The sequence below is a fragment of the Epinephelus lanceolatus genome, chromosome 1, assembly GCF_041903045.1.
Source record: "Epinephelus lanceolatus isolate andai-2023 chromosome 1, ASM4190304v1, whole genome shotgun sequence".
Lineage (NCBI taxonomy): Eukaryota > Metazoa > Chordata > Actinopteri > Perciformes > Serranidae > Epinephelus > Epinephelus lanceolatus.
Genome location: NC_135734.1, coordinates 32,248,602 through 32,267,500, shown reverse-complemented (window position 1 = coordinate 32,267,500; position 18,899 = coordinate 32,248,602). Strand labels below are relative to the sequence as shown.

The following is an 18,899-nucleotide window of genomic DNA, read 5'->3' as shown; positions in this document are numbered from 1 at the left end:
CTGTACGTGGCCGACTTTTAGATCATGGCTTAAGGTCCTACAAGGCTATCAAGAAGCCCCTGATCAATGAGAGACAGAGGTTAGCCCGGCGTCGTTGGGCCCAGGCACACAAGAACTGGACAGCCAGGAATTGGAAGAAGATTTTGTGGTCAGATGAGTCCAGTTTCCAGCTTTATCTTCCTCCTACTAATGTGAGGGTACGCAGAAGGCCAGGCGAAGCATTATCTCCAGCATGTACAGTACCTACTGTCAAGCATGGTGGAGGCAGTATCATGGTTTGGGGATGCATGAGTGCTGCTGGTGTTGGTCATCTCACTGTCTGTGATGGCACATTGAACTCTACCAAGTATTGTACCATTCTCGAAACCCACATGCTCCCTTCTGCGCGTGCACTGTTCCGTCGAGGTAAAAACTGGATGTTTCAACAAGATAATGCCCCTTGCCACACATCCAAGGCCAGTAGAACTTGGCTGCAGGAGCACAGTATCCAGGTCTTAGAGTGGCCAGCTCAATCCCCAGACATGAGCCCCATTGAAAATCTGTGGTGGATTATCAAAAGGTCTGTTTCAAAGCATAAACCAAAAAATTTAGAAGAATTAAAAGCAGTAATTCAAGAAGAATGGGACAAGATTACCCCTCAACAGTGTGGAAGGCTCGTGGGGAACATGCCAGCCAGGATTAGAGCTCTACTACGTGCCAATGGCAGGACTACTAAATATTAATTTGATGATGTGATGGTTTATTTATTTTTTGTTCAGTTTTGAACACATTCTCTGTTATTTGTTGACTTTGATACTGACAATGTTGAGAACTGACATATTGAAACTGTCAAGAATTTAGTTTTGTTAGTTTTTCTTGTAAACAATAAAGGAAAAAATATAATTTGTATTTGTTTGTATCTGTCTAATGCAGCCACACCTTTTGAAACACAAAAAAGATTTTTCCACAAATATTTCATGATAATATTTGAGATTGTGTAAAATTTTAAGGGTGTCCGAAAACTTTTTTCCACCACTGTATATATATAAAGGCCACTGCTAAGAGGTGATTGATTAGAGTGGGTAGTTTGGCACATACTGTGTCATTTTAGTGTCCGTTCATCACACATGATCATTTCTGTGCATGAGACTGTAAGAGGCAGAGAGTCTGTGTTACCTCTGTTGTCACAGTTTTAACATTGAGTGTGATCTCCTTCTCTTTCTGGTGGTCTTGCTCCTCAGGGACTGCATCATGCTGTGTTGTCTGAACAGCGGCACCAGCTTTGTAGCAGGTTTTGCTATCTTCTCTGTGCTGGGCTTCATGGCCTACGAGCAAAACGTTCCCATCGAAGCTGTTGCAGAATCTGGTGAGAAAATATCATATCTTATCATATGATATAATCATATCTTTTATCAAGTAACTTTATGAACTGTAATGTGGCAATATATTACATTCAAAGCAGATACAGTAGACTTAGCCTGTCTGAATCTTTGTGGCCCCCATCCATGGTATTGTGCTAAAATGGGTGAATACAACCAGTTATATAACTCCGCACTCCTCACCTAGGCTCTTAGACCACCGCATTATGATTTATTCAAGTCAGTATGAATGATTTAGTGAATGTGACAGAGCTAGAGATTTGAAATGTTTGTCTAAGAGCATGGTGAGGACAGAGCTTAATGTTTGAAATAATGTGTTTCTAAAGGTCTTACCCCAAATGTAGGCATCAAATAACCCAATGGCCGCCTCTTATGTGGAACCAATCAGACTTATTTCACAACTGTATTAAATCTCATTCATGTCTCCATCTCTGCTGAGACATGAATGTTCACAGTACACTCACAGTATGTTCATATGTCTGTTTTCCTTTGGTTCATATATAGAGACACATTTAAACATGCATGATAAATAGCATGAGCAAGTAAACTACCACTGTGCCTAATGGATTGATAAATGGGCTTATGCTGCTTATCCCAGTCATTTACCAATCATAAAAGGAGTATGATAAATAATAATACAGTAGCCAGGTCACATGAGGCCCTAATAATTAAGGACAGCCCCATGATAGGGTAACTTCTGCATTTTTCATCCTCGACCCTATTTTCCCATGTTTTTGTGTCTAAGTAACTAATGGGAACATCATTTTTTGAAATCAATTAAGTATTTAGCGAGATGCTGGCAGCCGTGAAACAGGCTGCAGTGTAACCACTCTGGGCATGTTCGCACTGTTAATGTACATTCACTAAAAGTGCTTGTTTTTGCCACAGACAGACTCAGATTATTATTTTAAGTGTCTGACAACATTATGGACAGAGAGAGACCTTCTTTTTATTTTACCAGGAACAGCCCAGGAATCACTGCTGCCAAACCAGCCAGACTCCTTTTAAATAACAGTAAAGTGTCAGATTACTGTGTTTTTCCCCCTGTGTGTTTCTGTGCTGCCTTTCCCTCATTTTACCATCTACACACCTGCCCTGTATCAGCCTCATTAGTGCTTCTCTGCTTCAGAGTTCTTCTGCCTAATCACCTGATCCCTCTCACCTGAGCCTCTCTGCCCTTTTCTACACCTGCACTTCATCCCCTCGTCAGAGGGAAATGTGGTGTGGGAATAATAAAAACAAATTACTTCCCAACTGGGAAAATTCACATGAACACCCCCTCGAGTTGGGACAGCAACTCAGCAAATATTTTGCTACACGAGTAGCGATCACATATACAGAAATGTGGTGGATAAAAGTAAATGTTTGGTTGATGGGAATGGACTTTTTATCAATTCACAAATTGCAATTAATTGCTCACATGTTATTTGTAATATGGTATTTAGTTGCATGTGTTAGTTGCTGTCCACGTAGTGACCTAGATTAGTTAGAAAAGTTAGTTATTAGCATTAACCCTGGCAAGTCAGGTAAAGCAATATTTTAGCAGTTGTAGGGGATGTAGTGGGGAACCAGAAAGTCTGGGAAAAAATAACTCTAATATAAAACCTCAAACTGATATCAGCATGCTCTGAGCAATAAAATACAACATAATCTTCTTTAGAGCATCCATATTGTTTCCACATTATGACTTAGAGCTCATGAACACAAACTAAACAGTATAAGTCCTGGTTTTCAGCTCAGACTCTGCTGGATCCTTGGGTTTGTTTTTTGATCTTCAGTTTTGCTTTTTCTGACTCCATGTGACACTATTGTAGGGATCCTTTCCATCATGTTGTTAGATACTTATAATAACAATCTGAGCCTGTCAGCGGCAAAAACAAGCAACACAATGAGCACGTTTACATGCACACTAATAAACCGATCATTATCTGATTTCTGGAGTTACCTGACTATTCAAGTGGTCATGTAAACAGCATAATCCGATAGGCTTTATCAGATAAAAGCCATTATCTGATTACGAGAAATCAGATAAACACATCTAGCTTTTTCCCCAATAGTCAGATTATTCGGTGCATGTATACCCTTTAATCGGGTTTTGCTGTTTTATACTCCCACTCCACTACATTTTAGAGGGAAATAGTGTACTTTCTACTCCACTACATTAACCTCACAGCTTTTGTTTCCTTTCAGATAAAGATTTTACATAAACTAATATATTTTTATATTCTCAGTGTTTAAATTGTCACTTTTATTTTATCTTACTTATATGTTATGCACTTTGTGTGACAAGTTTATATACAACACACTTGTATATTGCACTCTGCGGTACTTTTACTACGAATCTACCCAAAGTATGTAAAATTGGCTTCACATTGATAAACTACACATTACAATGCTCTCACATGTATTTGTTAATGATAAAACAAACAGTACTGTAAGAATATAAGCTGTCAGCATGATGAGTGCTTTATTTTGCAAATATATGACTTGTGTACTTTTCGAGGTTTTTCAAGGATATGAGTACCTACTGTAACAGGAAGTTTGAGTTTTATGTCATGTACTTGGGGAGAAATCCAACTGAAGGACTGAATCATGTAAACCAGGTTTTTCTGATTATCACATTATTGAAGTGCATGTAAATGCGTCACATTGGATTATTACCATTACCTGATTATTCCCAGTTATCTGATTATTGTGCGTATGTAAACATGCTCAATGACGTTAAAAATATTAATTCAGATTCAGATTCAGAATACTTTATTAATCCCCGGGGGGAAATTGTTTTTGTTCCAATGCTCCGTGCAAAGTAGAAATAGAAATACAGCATGAATGGAAACAAGAGATAAAGATGAAGATATAAATAAGATACTAAAATAGACAATGAAATAAAGAAAATAAAATATTAAAGTAGACATTAAAATAAAATAAAATAAAAAAAAATATTAAAGTAGACATTAATATAAAATAAAATAAAATAAAATATTATAGTAGACAACAAAATAAAATAAATAATAAAATAGTAAAGTAGACAATCTGAAATATATACAATATACAATGAAATGGTTGTAGCGTTATAGATGAAATAAGAATGAGTATTGTGTGTTTTGTTTTATAAATAGCCAAATGAGTCCGATCATCAGAGGGAGGAGTTGTACAGTTTAATGGCCACAGGTAAGAATGACTTCCTGTGGCGCTCAGTGGTGCATTTAGGAGCAATCAGTCTCTGGCTGAAGGTGCTCCTCTGTTCGACCAGAGCATTGTGGAGAGGGTGAGAGCCATGCTGAAGTATCGCCCGCACCTTTGACAGCATCCTCCTGTCTGACACTGCTGTCAAAGGGTCCAGCTCCACCCCCACAACGTCACTGGCCTTTCTGATCAGCTTGTTGAGTCTGTTGGCATCGGCTACTCTCAGTCTGCTGCCCTAGCACACCACAGCAAACAGAATAGCACTGGCCACCACAGACTCATAAACATCCTCAGCATAGTCCGGCAGATGTTAAAGGAGCGGAGCCTCCTCAGAAAATAGAGGCGGCTCTGTCCCTTCTTGTAAAGGACTTCAGTGTTCTTAGTCCAGTCCAGTTTATTGTCAATAAAATATATGCCTGAGTGTTTACATTGCAGCCTGTTTCACAGCTGTAGACTGCAGTACTCTCACTCAGTATGGACCAATTAAAAAAATTGTTGTTCCCATTAGTAACCTAGACAAAATAACATGGGAAAATTGGGTCCAGGTTATAAAATACTTTAGTTATCCGGCAGGCAGGCAAGGAAAATCTAACAAACAAATCAGGAAGGAAAAAAGAAGAAACACTGGGAAGGACCACAGAGAAGCAGATCAGAGATATTAAACACAGAATAATGTGTACTAGTCACAATAAAAACAAGGCAGAGCTCAAAGTCCTACCAAGAAAGTATAATGCCTTAGCGTTGAGTATAGTTTACATTGGTCTACTAAACTTACTACTTATGTGGGCTCCTTGGAAAACAGTGTCAGACTGTAGTCACTGTCAAATACATGGCTCAATTACAACAAACAAAATTCAACATTACAAGAAATATGAGAGAAACTTAAAAAGGGTGTAACTGAAATTATTATGCCTTAATTTTGTCTTGAACTGTTTGAAGAACTCTAACCTGCTCTAACAAGAGTCATATTTGTGATTTTTTGCAGGTCCTGGTCTTGCATTTATTGCATACCCCAAGGCTGTTACTATGATGCCTTTGTCTCCACTTTGGGCCTGTCTGTTCTTCATGATGCTCATCTTCCTTGGTCTGGACAGTCAGGTGAGGACTACTGGTGTGAGAATACTGAGATTAGAGAATATTTCACTTTTTAAAGAAACTGGAGGTTGCTAAAGATGTGAAAGTAAAAAATAAAGAGTAAAGTTGCTGTTTGATGAAACAAATAGTAGGCAGGTCAAATGTCATTAACACTGATGACTGACTTTTGTGTGTATATTTATGTATGATGTGAGCTCATGATTACAATTTCAGTGTAGAACCACTAAAGAGGACCTATTATACTCAATTTTTGGTTCATACTTGTATGACATGTTTACATATTTATATGCTTTAATGTTCACAAACCATGTATTTTCCTCATAGTGTCTGTGCTGGAACACTTTTATTCACCATCTGTCTGAAATGCTCAGTTTTAGTGCCTGTATCTTTAAGCCCCCTCCCAAAATCTTTGGTTTGCTCTGATTGGTCAATGTTTGCGGATCTTTTGTATCTGCACTCTCAGCCATCAACTTGGCGTCTCTACACTATCATTACAGCCAGGGAAAGACTGTAATGGAGAATAGTGGCACTTTCTACTATTAAATATCACAAATAAAAGCTTCTAGACGTGTTCAAGCAAGAAAATGATTGGAATTCAGGGAGAAATTATCAACACTGGCAACCAAGATTAAATGTGTCCCTGATGTTAGCAGGTAGCTACACGTAACAGAGTAGGCTATGTAATGTAAACACTTAATGTTTAGTAGTAATGTAGTAGCGTAGTAGCTTGTGTGGAGCAGATGACCATATAAAGAAATCTGTCATGAGCTGACGCCAGCTTGTCTTGAAAGTAAAAAAAACAACAATACAAAAACGCTAGAAGCAGAGTATTGCTCACAGGGATTACTTTTACGTACATTAACCTAATTGTTTGAAACTTTGGCCATGTTTAATATGAATATCTGACACTGTAACATTATATGACAGAAACTCTTTACCTTTTAAAGCATTGTCTTGTCGTCTGTTTTATAACTTATCAGGGCTGTTTCCATTAATACAATTATCTTATCTTTTTCATGTTGCAGTTTGTGTGTGTGGAGAGTTTGGTGACAGCCGTGGTGGACATGTACCCAGAGACCTTCAGGAGAGGCTACCGCAGAGAGCTGCTGATTCTGGGCATGTCTATAGTCTCCTTCTTCATAGGACTCATCATGTGTACAGAGGTACATTCAGTTCATTATGTACTGTGAAATGAATTATATACTAAAAAACAGTGATGCAACGGTGAATTGTATATTACCATTTTTAAAAAGAGAAAAACAGTTATTTACTGGGTAAACTAAGAGACTTGTTAACATATTCAGAAGAATGAGGGAAAGACAGCAAAAGTAAATATAAAGTTCATCAAACAGCACCAAATGACAAAATGAATTACTTTTTTTTTTTAAACTTTACTGCCATATAAAAGGCCATGTATTGCTAAAGCATAGTACTGCTACAGTCCTAGAGTACATGAAGTATTTAAACAATGAAACAAACAAGTTCAAGATGGAGGCAGAGTTAAGTATATGATGACTTTAGCTACCTGACAGACATTTTTACATACAAGACATAAATTGTGAAAATCTAGTATTATGTTAAAGAAGCTGTATATGACATATCAGAAGTTGTCTACACACAGTTCACAACATGTCTGGGCAGACAGCTAGCAACTAATGGTGCTAACAGTGTAAACAGTGCTAACAACTGCAACAGTGCTGACAAAGGTAACTGTAAACCTTGGGAGGAATCGGAGGATGGGCGTTACACTTTTGCCATGACACCCTGTTATAGGATGATATCAGCAGTAACGTCTGTATGAGCACAGTGCAGAGAGATGGCAATTAGCTAGCCAGTGGGAGATGCACACAGTGGTTCACGTGCACTAACACGCATGCTTTGCAGGACTGTCTACCACAATAAACAGAGAAGCTACAACACACACCAAGGGAGTGCAACTTCATTCTCTGCTCAGGACACCGTTACTTCACTATATACAGGGAATGCAGATTCAAATTATCTTAAGGCTATTATCTGATACGGTGCATCAAATGTTGAGACCTATGTTTTAAAATGTACACTGTCCCTTTTAAATTAAAGGGTGTCCGCAGGGTCTTAAAAAGTATTAAAAGTTGATCAATCAAATGTTGGAAAATTAAGGCTGAGCGAAAAGGCTGAGCGAAAAAAAAAAGTCCAAAAAAGTTAATAACTTAAAAATTATGGCGAAAAGGTAGAGTCTTGCAACCCTAACCCCCCTACCCTTAAGATAAAAATATTCACAAATGAAAAAAACACTTCTGGTTGGTGATAAGTAGTGTTTAACTTTTGATTTTTAACACTACAAATTAAAACCCTTGGCGCGCACTGCAGCGCAAGCAGACAGATGCGCGACTCAGAGCAGCATGTGTCACTGACACCAGACTCAGAGCGCAGTGGACCGGTGGAAAATGTCACCATCAGCATATTACTTTACATCAATACAATCTATTTGTTGAAAGAATTTAGTCATCTGTTCAAGCAGGATAATAGGTCTCCATTGATTGCACGTCGGGCTTTCTATTTCCTTGTCAGAGATGTTTTCTTTTTTAATTACATGATAGCTATTCTCCCTTAACTCACCAGTAAAGAATACCTTTGTCCATTTCAAATAACCCGTGGCAATAATAATATCCCTGTTCTTTGATTTACTGTGAAACTTTTTTAGGCAATTCGTGCAACATTCAGACCAGATGACTTCTTTACTCGGTCTAATGGGGCCGGCCTTTATTTGTCAACAACCAAAAACAATCAATCAATTAAGAACACAAACTGGAACTGGAACATGAAATCTTATATGCCTAACAGACATTGCTTCGCGTTCTTTGAGCTTACATATGGCTAAAGGGAAAAAAAAAAACAACCGTAAACGGACGGCATGATTAGTGTTGCGTTCAAGGTCCCCCAAAAAAACGGGAGAAAAAAAAGGCAGAATATTCGAAATTTTTTTTCCCCCACAATCGAATCCCGTGCCATCGAATAAAGCTTCAAATTTTTTTGGGTCAGCCCTAAATCCCACATGTAAGGGGTTAGCCATAAGGCCGTTGTAGCAAGTTATCCTTGAATAGCTGATGTTGAGCTGTAGAGCTGTGTTACTTGTTATGACCTAAGGTGTATTTTAATAAACCTGCCTTTGGTTTAATTTATTCTTTCAAGCTTTATTCCTTCTCATCTTATCTGAGTTCTGTTGTATGTTTGTGCTCCATAGATTTAATTGCAAACTACAACTGTTTAGTAAGTTAAAGATGCGTTGCTGCTAACGACAGCTTGAAGTGGCGATGAGGTCTTAAGGTTTTTTTGGAAAGTCTTAAAAAAGTCTTAAAAAGGTATTGAAATTAACCTCAGGATTCCTGCATATACCCTGATTTAACATAAAAAACATAAATATCATTACATATCAAATAGTTGTTTGCTGCTATATTAATGCTCTGAATGTCAAATACAGCTCCGTAGAATGTACTATCAAACCTATAGTCAACCCTTTTTCCTATTTTTATTTCTGTGTAGACATGCTATCCTCCTCATCCTCATCCTCATCATCATTATTATCATCATCATCGTCATCATCGTCATCAACATCATCATCACCACCACCACCATCAAAAATTTACAAGTCTTAGATGAAACCCAACAGCTACATTCTAGATGAATGGTCATAGATCCACTTGATAGAAAAAATGCAGACCAGTTTGATTGATATAATTGAATCATGTGATCCAGAATGTATCATATGATCCACTGTCCTCTGTCATGCAGCGTTTACAAAATGACCCAGAGATCTATTTGATTGGACACTGAGGGTCTGTGGTCAAGTTACCCATGTCAAGCTGCATTCCTGTCACCATCTCTGCTGTGCTTTTAAGACCTTTCATCTTTATGTCATAATAATGGAAGAAGAGAATCTGGTTCCTCACACTGTCAAGAAGGTCCTTCATCCACTAAAAGCTTTTCATGTGTCCACACACACTGCTCTCCATCCATCCACACTGTAAACCTGCTTGCTGTTCTCTAGTGGCCCATAATGGCCATGAAACAGGGGAAAAATATTTGATGAAATATTAAAGTACAGCACTTTTTCTTGGTTAGATTGCTGCATTGTCCAATGACATGACCTTTGGTTTACTGTCACCACTAAAATTGCCAATTTCTCCCTCTGCTTTTACTCGTCTTTCAGCACTGCCTGCACTCTAGAGACTTTATTCCTCTCTGCCTCCAAAGAGCCGTCATGAATAAAATGTCACCAGAGGCCTAGACTGGGATTAAATCACAGTTCAAAAGGTCCTCTGAGAGTGTAGTTCAATACCTGGCTGAAATATAAAGACAGTCACTGAGACATTTTGGTTATGCTCTGAACTGTTTAGAGCTGTGATGTAACCCTACTCTCACATTCATGTGAGATTTTATTTATGATGACCCTTTTAGTGGAAGCCAAGAGAACAGATGAGTTGTCTTGAGTGTAGGTAGAGTAGGTGGAGTGGATGGTAAGATGTGAGCACCACCACTGATACTGTAACACGGTTAACTTTTAAAGGAACAGTTTGACATTTTGGGAAATACACTTTTTTGCTTTCTTGTAAGCAGCAGGCATTCAGAAAACACAAACAGTAACTGATAGTCATGCATAGTGTACCTTTAACATCCAGGAGTGGGTCATAGTGACAGGCATCAACATCACATATAATACAGTGGCCTATAATGAACAAAAAAAAACAAAATGCTGTTGCCTGAAATTGCTCTGCCACAGTACATCATTTTATAATGTTTATCAGAGCCATAATGGACCACTAAAGATCAGAGTGTGTTGTTGGGGTTTAAACAACCCTCTAAAGAGATAACTTTGATCACTTTGTATTTTATTCACACCACATTTGGTAATAGCAACTTAGTAGCAGGAACCTTTTGAGTCAATGAATCATGGCCATTTTGTGACTAATCCTTATTTTCAGTAAGGTATAAGAAACATCAGTGCTGAGTTGTTATTTACTCTGTTTACAGTGTACATTGGGTTGTTTGTCACTATGGCATTGATCCCTGACAACCAAATCAATCACAGCTGATTAATTTAATATTTGATGTGATCTAAGCAGGCCTGATGCTCATGCAGTGTCGGTGACAGAAAACTGACACCTGTCTCATCCTATCAGGGAGGGATGTACGTCTTCCAGCTGTTTGACTCCTACGCTGCCAGCGGGATGTGTTTACTGTTTGTGGCCATATTTGAGTCCATATGTATCGGCTGGGTGTATGGTAAGATAACGGTCTGAACTTAAAGAGATCTCAGAGAAATGTTTGCTTTTTTCCCCTCAGCCTTGTCACCTCAGATATCAGTAGTCTCTCTTTTGTGAACTGAACAACTGTCATACATTTCAGCCCAGAAAAACAGGCTGTTGTGTCACACTTTTATCCTCTTTGCTGCATTAATATTTCTTCTCTGCCCTCTGCTGGAGAATGGGCTCAAACACACGCATGACTCACTTGGTGTTATGCAAGACACACACATCTTATGACTGAGATATTGAAAAGGATATAATGGTAAAATAGGATCGTGAAAGGCTGCCATTTTGTGTTTTTATACAGCAAACATAGTGCTTTTTCTATTTAATTTACTCTCCTGTAATTGACATTCATGCTTTAAAGAAACTGTGGCTCTCATTTCTCTCTTTAAATATCATTACATTTACATTGATTAATGACTGCATTTATTTATTAAGAATATTTTACATGCAGCAATACGAAATATCTGTCTCCCCTCAAAGAAAGTTTCAGACAACTTTATATCCCCTTCCATTCAGCAGCTCTGTTTATATTCTGTCAAAAGACATCAATCACGTCATTATTTTGATGTTACTTGCCGAAATTCTGACTGACACTTATTTGCATTTCAGGTAGTGACAGATTCTACCTAAATATTGAGGACATGATTGGCTACAAACCTGTCTTCTTCATCAAGTGGTGCTGGATGATCCTGACCCCGGGCATCTGTGCTGTGAGTTTGACTGCAGACAAAATCAAGAACGGCAGCATGAACATATCATGTAGACAAGCTCAGTAGTGATGGACAGACACATTCAGATAATAGTCATTTTTGTCTGTCATATTGATTCTAGGTTTCGGATAAAGAGCAGTGCTTAGTTATGGAATCATTTTTGGTTCATCTTGCAAGATAATTTTTCACTTTGTTTTAATAATTAGGGTGTTTATGTGGACATGAATAACCCTTTTATGATCTGGTTTTTGGAGTATCCTGTTTATGTGTTTGAGCGTCTAAACACCATATTTAGTTTATGAGAAAACCGATTATACTGGCTGGAGTACTCTGAAAGAAACCTGGATGTATACGGGTAATATGAATAACCCAGTTTCTCTGTGCCCAAATATATTCATAACCAGGATAAGCCTCATAAATGTGTTATCCATGTCCATGTAACCGCACTGATTGAGCTGCACTGTCCTGTAGCTGTTGCCTTATATCCAGTTACACATGTTTGGGGATTTATGTTTTAAATGTACTGTACCTTAATGCAAACACGGGCTGTTTTCACATGAAGACTCTATCGTGTGTAGCCTTATGTTTATCAAGCCAGAAATTGAAATGTGACCTTTATTAATCAAAGAAGGCATTTCATTCTCACAATGTAAATAACAGAATTTACAATTATGATGTAATTTCTCCTGCAGGGAATTTTCCTGTTCTTCCTGATTAAATACAAACCGCTGAAGTACAACAACATTTACACCTATCCTGACTGGGGCTATGGTATCGGCTGGTTCATGGCCATGTCCTCGATGGTCTGCATCCCTCTGGGGATTATTTGGATGATCTGGAAGACTCCTGGCACCTTCACTGAGGTACAAATACACACATGGACACATTGTACAAGGTTTTCTTTTTGTAAAGAATAGTAATGCTCATGTCTTACTGAGTGTAGCTTTATCTATATTGTCACTGACAATTAAACTGTAATACATTTATGTATCAGTATTTACTCTAAAGGGACAGTTCACCTCAAAATCAAAAGTACATATGTTTGGAGTGTTGGAGATATCAGCCATAGAGACGTCTGCCTTCTCTGGAATATAATGTAACCAGACGGTATTCACCTTGTGGTGCTCAAAGTGCCAAAAAATATATTTGAAAAACTCAAAAGCAACGTCTCTTTCCAGAAATCATGACCCGGTCACTTAAGATAATCCACAGACCTTGTTGTGAGAGGTTTCACGTAGGAACTATTTTCTTTCTACTGAACTACACCCTTCTACTATATCACCATGCAGAATGAGTCGTGCATCTACTGCTAGCTCACCTAGCACCACTGAGCTAGCTAACGTTACAGTTCAGCTGAGGAGGACGTCATTATATTGTTCACATCCTGCTCTCACTAGTCTCGTCTATGAGTGGATGCACGCTTCCTTCTGTATGGTGATTCACTTAACGGATGTAGTTTGCTTTGAGCACCACAAGCCGAGTGCTATCTAGTTCTGTTATGTTCAACAGAAGGCAGACTGATAAATTGCAGTTCATGGTAAGAGGAAAAATATGTATTTCTTATTTTTGGCTAAGCTGTCCCTTTGAATTAATGAAGCAATGTTCTGGATGATCCTCCACCTAAACACTGTAACTTTCAGTCTTGAAAAGAAATGTTTGTTTCCCACATAAAAACCAGAAGGCAAATGTTGTATCTTAGTTTGCATTTACTATTTATGTCAGCCTTCGCACTCGTTCATTCTCTCATATGGCCTGTTTTTAACCTTTTACAGTAGTCATGTTTGCACAGGATGAGCAGCAGCAGTAACAGTTTAATGACAGAGTGAACCTTCCTTTGTGTTTTCAACTAATCAAGCAGACATTTTTCCCCAAATCTAACTGAGTGGCAAAATTGACCCATGACTGACATCATCAGTGGCTGTGCCTGCCAAGCAAAACATCACAAAGTTCATGCAAAGTCATCGTCTCCTGTAACAGATCGTTCCTGTCCAAAACTACAATGAACAGTGTGACAACATGTAATGAAATTAATAGAACTAACGTTGTTAAGACTTTGATTTACAGTCGTGAAGAACATAAAAGCAGAGCAGCATTAGTGTCTGTTATTCAACCTGTATCACTAGCAATGAAGGAAATGACTGAAAGTAATCCTGTTGCTGTACCTCCCCCATCTGACTCTCTCAGAGGGATTGTGACACAGTCGGATGATCTCCCATTGTTGCCCGAGGGAAGATCAAATAAACAACTTGCAGGTTTCTGACATGAGATGATCAGTTGTGGCCTCTGGCTTTCTGGCAGACCTGAGGCGTGATGAACAGCAGAGGAATGATATCAGTGATGTGTTGGTCATGTCTAATATGAAATCCACATAGCATACAAATACTACACTGAGGTAGAAATCTGAAAAAGAAACAAACAAGAAACAGCTTTATAGCTTTTTATATGTAGTATATTGATATCACAGTGCCTGTTCAGTTAGTTAGTAAGTTAAGTGGCTAATTAGTATGAGATCCGTCAAATGTCTGAAACACATACTTTATTAATTGATATGATACATACTGTTCATACAGTGAGTGTCAGTGCTCTTCTTCTTCTCACTTGGTTGTCCCTGAAGCACCTCTAAACCTCAAAACAAAGACTGAAACTAAAAGAAAGAATAGAGTCAGTCTAATGTCTGCCATTTTGATTTTATACATGTATTTATCGATGCTTCTTTAGTTTATTCTAACAGTATTACTTTATGCATAATCTGTATCTGTGTAATGCTGCTTTTAGAAATAGCACTGTGGTGGGAGAATGAGAGGTAACCCCTTGTGTCTCTCTTTCGATGCTCTCTGCAGAGGATGAAGAAGTTGACAACTCCCAGTCCAGACCTGAAAATGAGAGGGAAGCTCTCCGCCCTCAGTCCTTACGCTGCCAACGACGCAAAACTCAAGGTTGATGGGAAAATATCCACCATCTCAGAGAAGGAGACGCATTTCTAACCGACTGCCTGACCGCCAGACCGAGCTGCCTGCTGTCTTCACAATAAGTGCAACGAATGAAAACCACAGCAAACAACAACAACAACATCATCCACCACCACACAAAACAGGAAATGAAACAAATGACTCGGGAGTGTTATTTTTGTTTTGTATAAAAAAAAGGAGAAAAAAAAGGAAATGCTATCACATGATTCGTAGTCTGCTTCTGTTTTGCACAAACTTTGATAACACATTTTCTTTTTTCAGTTAACACCGTGACTAAAGATGCTGTTTTTTTCTTTTCTAACAGTTAATTTTTTAAAGAAATCTGTCTGATGACATATATGGTTAAAACTTGTCCTGGTACCTTGTCAGTACTGGTCACACTAGTGTCTGGGCCTGTAGAACAATACCAGTGTGCTGTGTTGTAAAAGACTTACACTGTACATTTATTGGCAAAGTGCTGTGCCTCTTTATTAGGTACTAGGTACCCAAATGTGACTATCTAAGATGTAGCAGCGTGGGGACCATTCTACATAGTTTTGTGTCTTAAGAGGATACTGCAGTATTTGTTAGTGCTGACGCTATAGGAGGGCAAACCCTGAACACCCCTGCAAGTAAAACTTTGAGTTGTGTATATATATCTAGATGTACCATCAAATTCTTGGATGTTATCTTAACCAGCTGTGACTGTGAGGTAGTGATTTGTACTTACTTGAATTCAACGTTGTTGCTAAGCAACATAAGAAAAAACTCTGCTCACTAGATGTTATGAATGATGTTATTAGGCTTTTGATCATCACATTAGTATATATTATAGGGCTTTGCTGATTTCCACGGCACTGCTCTCATTCCTAGGTCATCAAATACTGACACTTTGTCACGCCCCTCAGCATCTCATAGCCATGCACAGGGCACCATCTCTGTGTGATGCACAGCTGAAACCATAGACTGTATGTAAAGATGGACAGTGCATCTCCACTTCGCTCCACTGTACAAAAATGAAGCCAAAACATCCTGGATATGGCCGCTGCCCTCAAGCACTGGTGACATAATTTGAGGCCAGACTCTCCGCAGTGGTCAAATCTGCTGGTATTGAGTTCCCACCCATTTGCGAGCAGCAGCATTGATAGCAAGCATACCGATTGGCACACACAGCTATCAATCATGACCTCAATCCCCCCCCCTTTTTTTAAAAATCAAATTACTAGTTATAACCAAACGTATCAGAAAAACAAACACTTGAACATACATCAGTGTCATAAGAATTACCTAAAATAACAGAAAGCATCCTTGGGAAAAATGTATTTGACGTGCACTTTGAGTTTTTGGTTTGGCCTATGTCCAATCTGCTAACATGGAAGGGGTGGGATTTATGACCTATACTGCAACCAGCCACCGGGGGCAATCAGGATGTTTTGGCTTCGCTGTTGGGGAGCTGTCATGTCATCCTTTTTATACAGTCTATAGCTGAAACATGAGGCTAATGTGAAACTGTTGTGGTGAGGTTTGAAAAAACAGATCATACTTTGGGCTTAAATAAGTTTGTTTCTTGACAGTAACGTAACGTGACATAAGTACGTCATGTAAGTGACATCCGTGTGCGACAGTGGTACATAAATAATGTCACATTATGTCACATGGGATACGTTGTCTCTTTTTGTTTGACTCATCCACCTCCTACCCAACGTGGACTTTCTCGCGTTTTATATGACATCATTTACTCTCAGCGACAAACACTGCCATGAATAAGTTTAAACTGGAGTTAGCTGAAAGCCCAATACATGTCGTAATGAAGCTGAAGGGTGCCTTAAGCGTCAGTATTGCATGACGAGGGGTGCGACTATAGATTGTCTATCAAGATAAACAATGGATCTCCATTTCCTCCCGGTGTACAAAAATGAAGCCAAATATCCCTGCATGTGCTGGTGACATCATTTGGAGCCAGAGTGGAAATGGAGCTGTCATCCTGTAGTGCAGCCAGCCACCAGGGGCTGATTGAGATGTTTTGGCTTCACTTTTGGGGAGCTGTCATGTCGTCCATCTTTATGTACAGTCTATGGGTGTGATGAAACCTGTACTTGATGACCCAGGGATGAGAACAGTCTGAAGGTTTACAGTAATATTGAAGGGCAAATAAACAGTCAAACCTGTAAAACCATTCTCCTCAGTTTTAGAAATCTTCAATTTTACACGTCTTGTTTTCGACATGGCTTCAAATAGTGAGTGACTTGCAGGCTGAGTCTAGAAACACACCTCTCCCTCCTCTAGCTGCCCTCCTATAAGTCGTGGGTATCCGTCATTTCACAGCAATTATGCTGAGCCTAACTCAGAGTGACAGACAGATGTGCTTCCACCCCTGCATTTTTATTTCCTGTTCCGCCTGTAGAAGAGAAGATGAACGCCCATCAGATGAGCATTTCAAAACCCATCTGTCTTCTTATCCCCCCCTTCTTTCTAGTCTTTCCCTCTTGTCCCCCTCTTTCCTTTCTCCCGCTGTCCTTCCCTCTCATTCTCAACCTCGGCTTGTCCGCCTCTTTCAATGTTTTTCCGCTTCTGTCTTTGGCGTCTCTTCATCACGTGGAGGGCTTGTGCAATGACACGGGCCTTGTATGAAACTGTGATGCTGCTGGATGCTTTGTATTTTGTCACAGACAGCGACAGTCTTGCTGTTGATTAGCGTTTCTGTGACCTGTCTTAGACCTTACTGAGAAATAGACATCTTTTAATTTTGCTGTCTGAGCCGCTGCAGGGGTAAAAGCACCGTCTCCTCCTGTCATCTCTTTAATTGTGGTAAGACTCAGTGAGCTGGTCTCATTGTTCAGATCGATCTCAGTCCCTCGCAGCCTCGTCCTATCACTCCGAGCTGTCCTACCTCCCTTCCTTGCTTTGTCCAACTTTCCCACCTCTTGTCCTTTCTTCCCTCTGTCCTTTGTTTCCTGATGAAAATGCAATCAGAGGAGAGTGTCTGAGGGGATGAAACTCAAATTTCTCTCTACAGTTTTTCAGGAGGAGGCAAAGAAAGCAGGGGAAGAAATTAGGAAACGATGAGCCGAGGAAGTGTGCGATCGAGTAGGAAGTGAGGGAAACCGAGGAAGTGTTCAGCGACTGAAGCCCCTCCTGTCTAAGCTGTGACATCCTCTTAAACACGTGATTGGTCCCACTGGTGTGGTTGCATTATGACATTATCACCTCCTCACTGATGTTTGTGCAAGTTAATAGTCGTGTGCATCGGAAAAGTATAGCCTGCTGTTTAACACTGATCGTGTCGATGTATATTTTTACATCTCTTTCTAAAAAAAATCTGTGGTCTATTTCTTGACATGAACGATGTTTTAAAAGAATTGCTGTATTAAAAAGAATACGTCCTTTGTTTTGACTTTTGATATGTCGTTCAAAAGATCTTGTTATAGAAATATAATGGAAGACGTTTTACTGTTCTGTACTGTTCTACACACATTTTGGTATTCACAGGACACATGAACTGTCTGCTTACTCATTTTTAAGAATAAATATTATGAAGGAAAACAGAGTACAGGCTCTGGTCTTTTTTATCAAACTTAATGTCACAGTTATCCTCTAAAGGAAAAAACTACTCTAAGAAGGAAATGTCAGTATCTTAAGTTCTTTGTAAAAGTTTAAATGTCTCTTTTTGTGATGAGACGTTAGAGATAAAATGATATGATCAGATAAGATGGCATTTTACCATGTCCAATACAGCGACTGGTTTGATAGCCACAAACAATAACAGGACATGAGCAGACAAATAAAGGAAAAAAACAACTTTATGTGCATATTACAAAACAAAACATCAGTTTACAGTTTGTTATAAATGGTAATATGAGAAAAAGAAATTGATGATGAGCAAAAAAGAAATAAAAAATAGGTCTTCAGGCCATAGTGTAGATGAAAACGGCAAAGGAAATGTCCAAACATACTAAAACCCCCACATTCCTTCAGTCCACCTACACAGCTGTTTTCACTTAAGCTGCTGGGTCAACTCAATCGCCAGAATAAATGGGTTATCATGGATATGTTAAATTTGAATATTTCAGATGTAGCTGATATGTTGAAACTTCACATTTCTTTACCTTCTGGATAGGGTGTGGTTGGGTTTAAGATTGGCAGTGATTATATATTGTGGGAGAGACACATTCCCCCCATTGTTTAAAGGTGCCCAAAAATGTCCCGCCCAATATACTAATTTAAAATTGAAAGAATTAAAATTTTGCTCTGCTACAAAAGGCAACCACACACAGCCATTATGATAATCATAAATAACCTTAAAATTGCCAC

At 38.9% G+C, this 18,899-nt stretch overlaps 1 protein-coding gene across 1 annotated transcript in view; it reads left to right on the top strand.

Annotated features, from left to right (window-relative positions):
* slc6a11b (solute carrier family 6 member 11b) overlaps window positions 1-18,135 on the top strand; it is a 46,239-nt gene extending 28,104 nt beyond the window's left edge. Inside the window, exons 9-15 of the mRNA XM_033627075.2 lie at window positions 1,221-1,345; window positions 5,530-5,642; window positions 6,665-6,802; window positions 10,799-10,901; window positions 11,540-11,640; window positions 12,333-12,503; window positions 14,481-18,135. Coding sequence (XP_033482966.2) covers window positions 1,221-1,345; window positions 5,530-5,642; window positions 6,665-6,802; window positions 10,799-10,901; window positions 11,540-11,640; window positions 12,333-12,503; window positions 14,481-14,624 — 895 coding nt within the window. The 3' untranslated portion in view covers window positions 14,625-18,135. The remainder of the gene's footprint in view (window positions 1-1,220; window positions 1,346-5,529; window positions 5,643-6,664; window positions 6,803-10,798; window positions 10,902-11,539; window positions 11,641-12,332; window positions 12,504-14,480) is intronic.
* The last annotated feature ends 764 nt before the right edge of the window (window positions 18,136-18,899 follow it).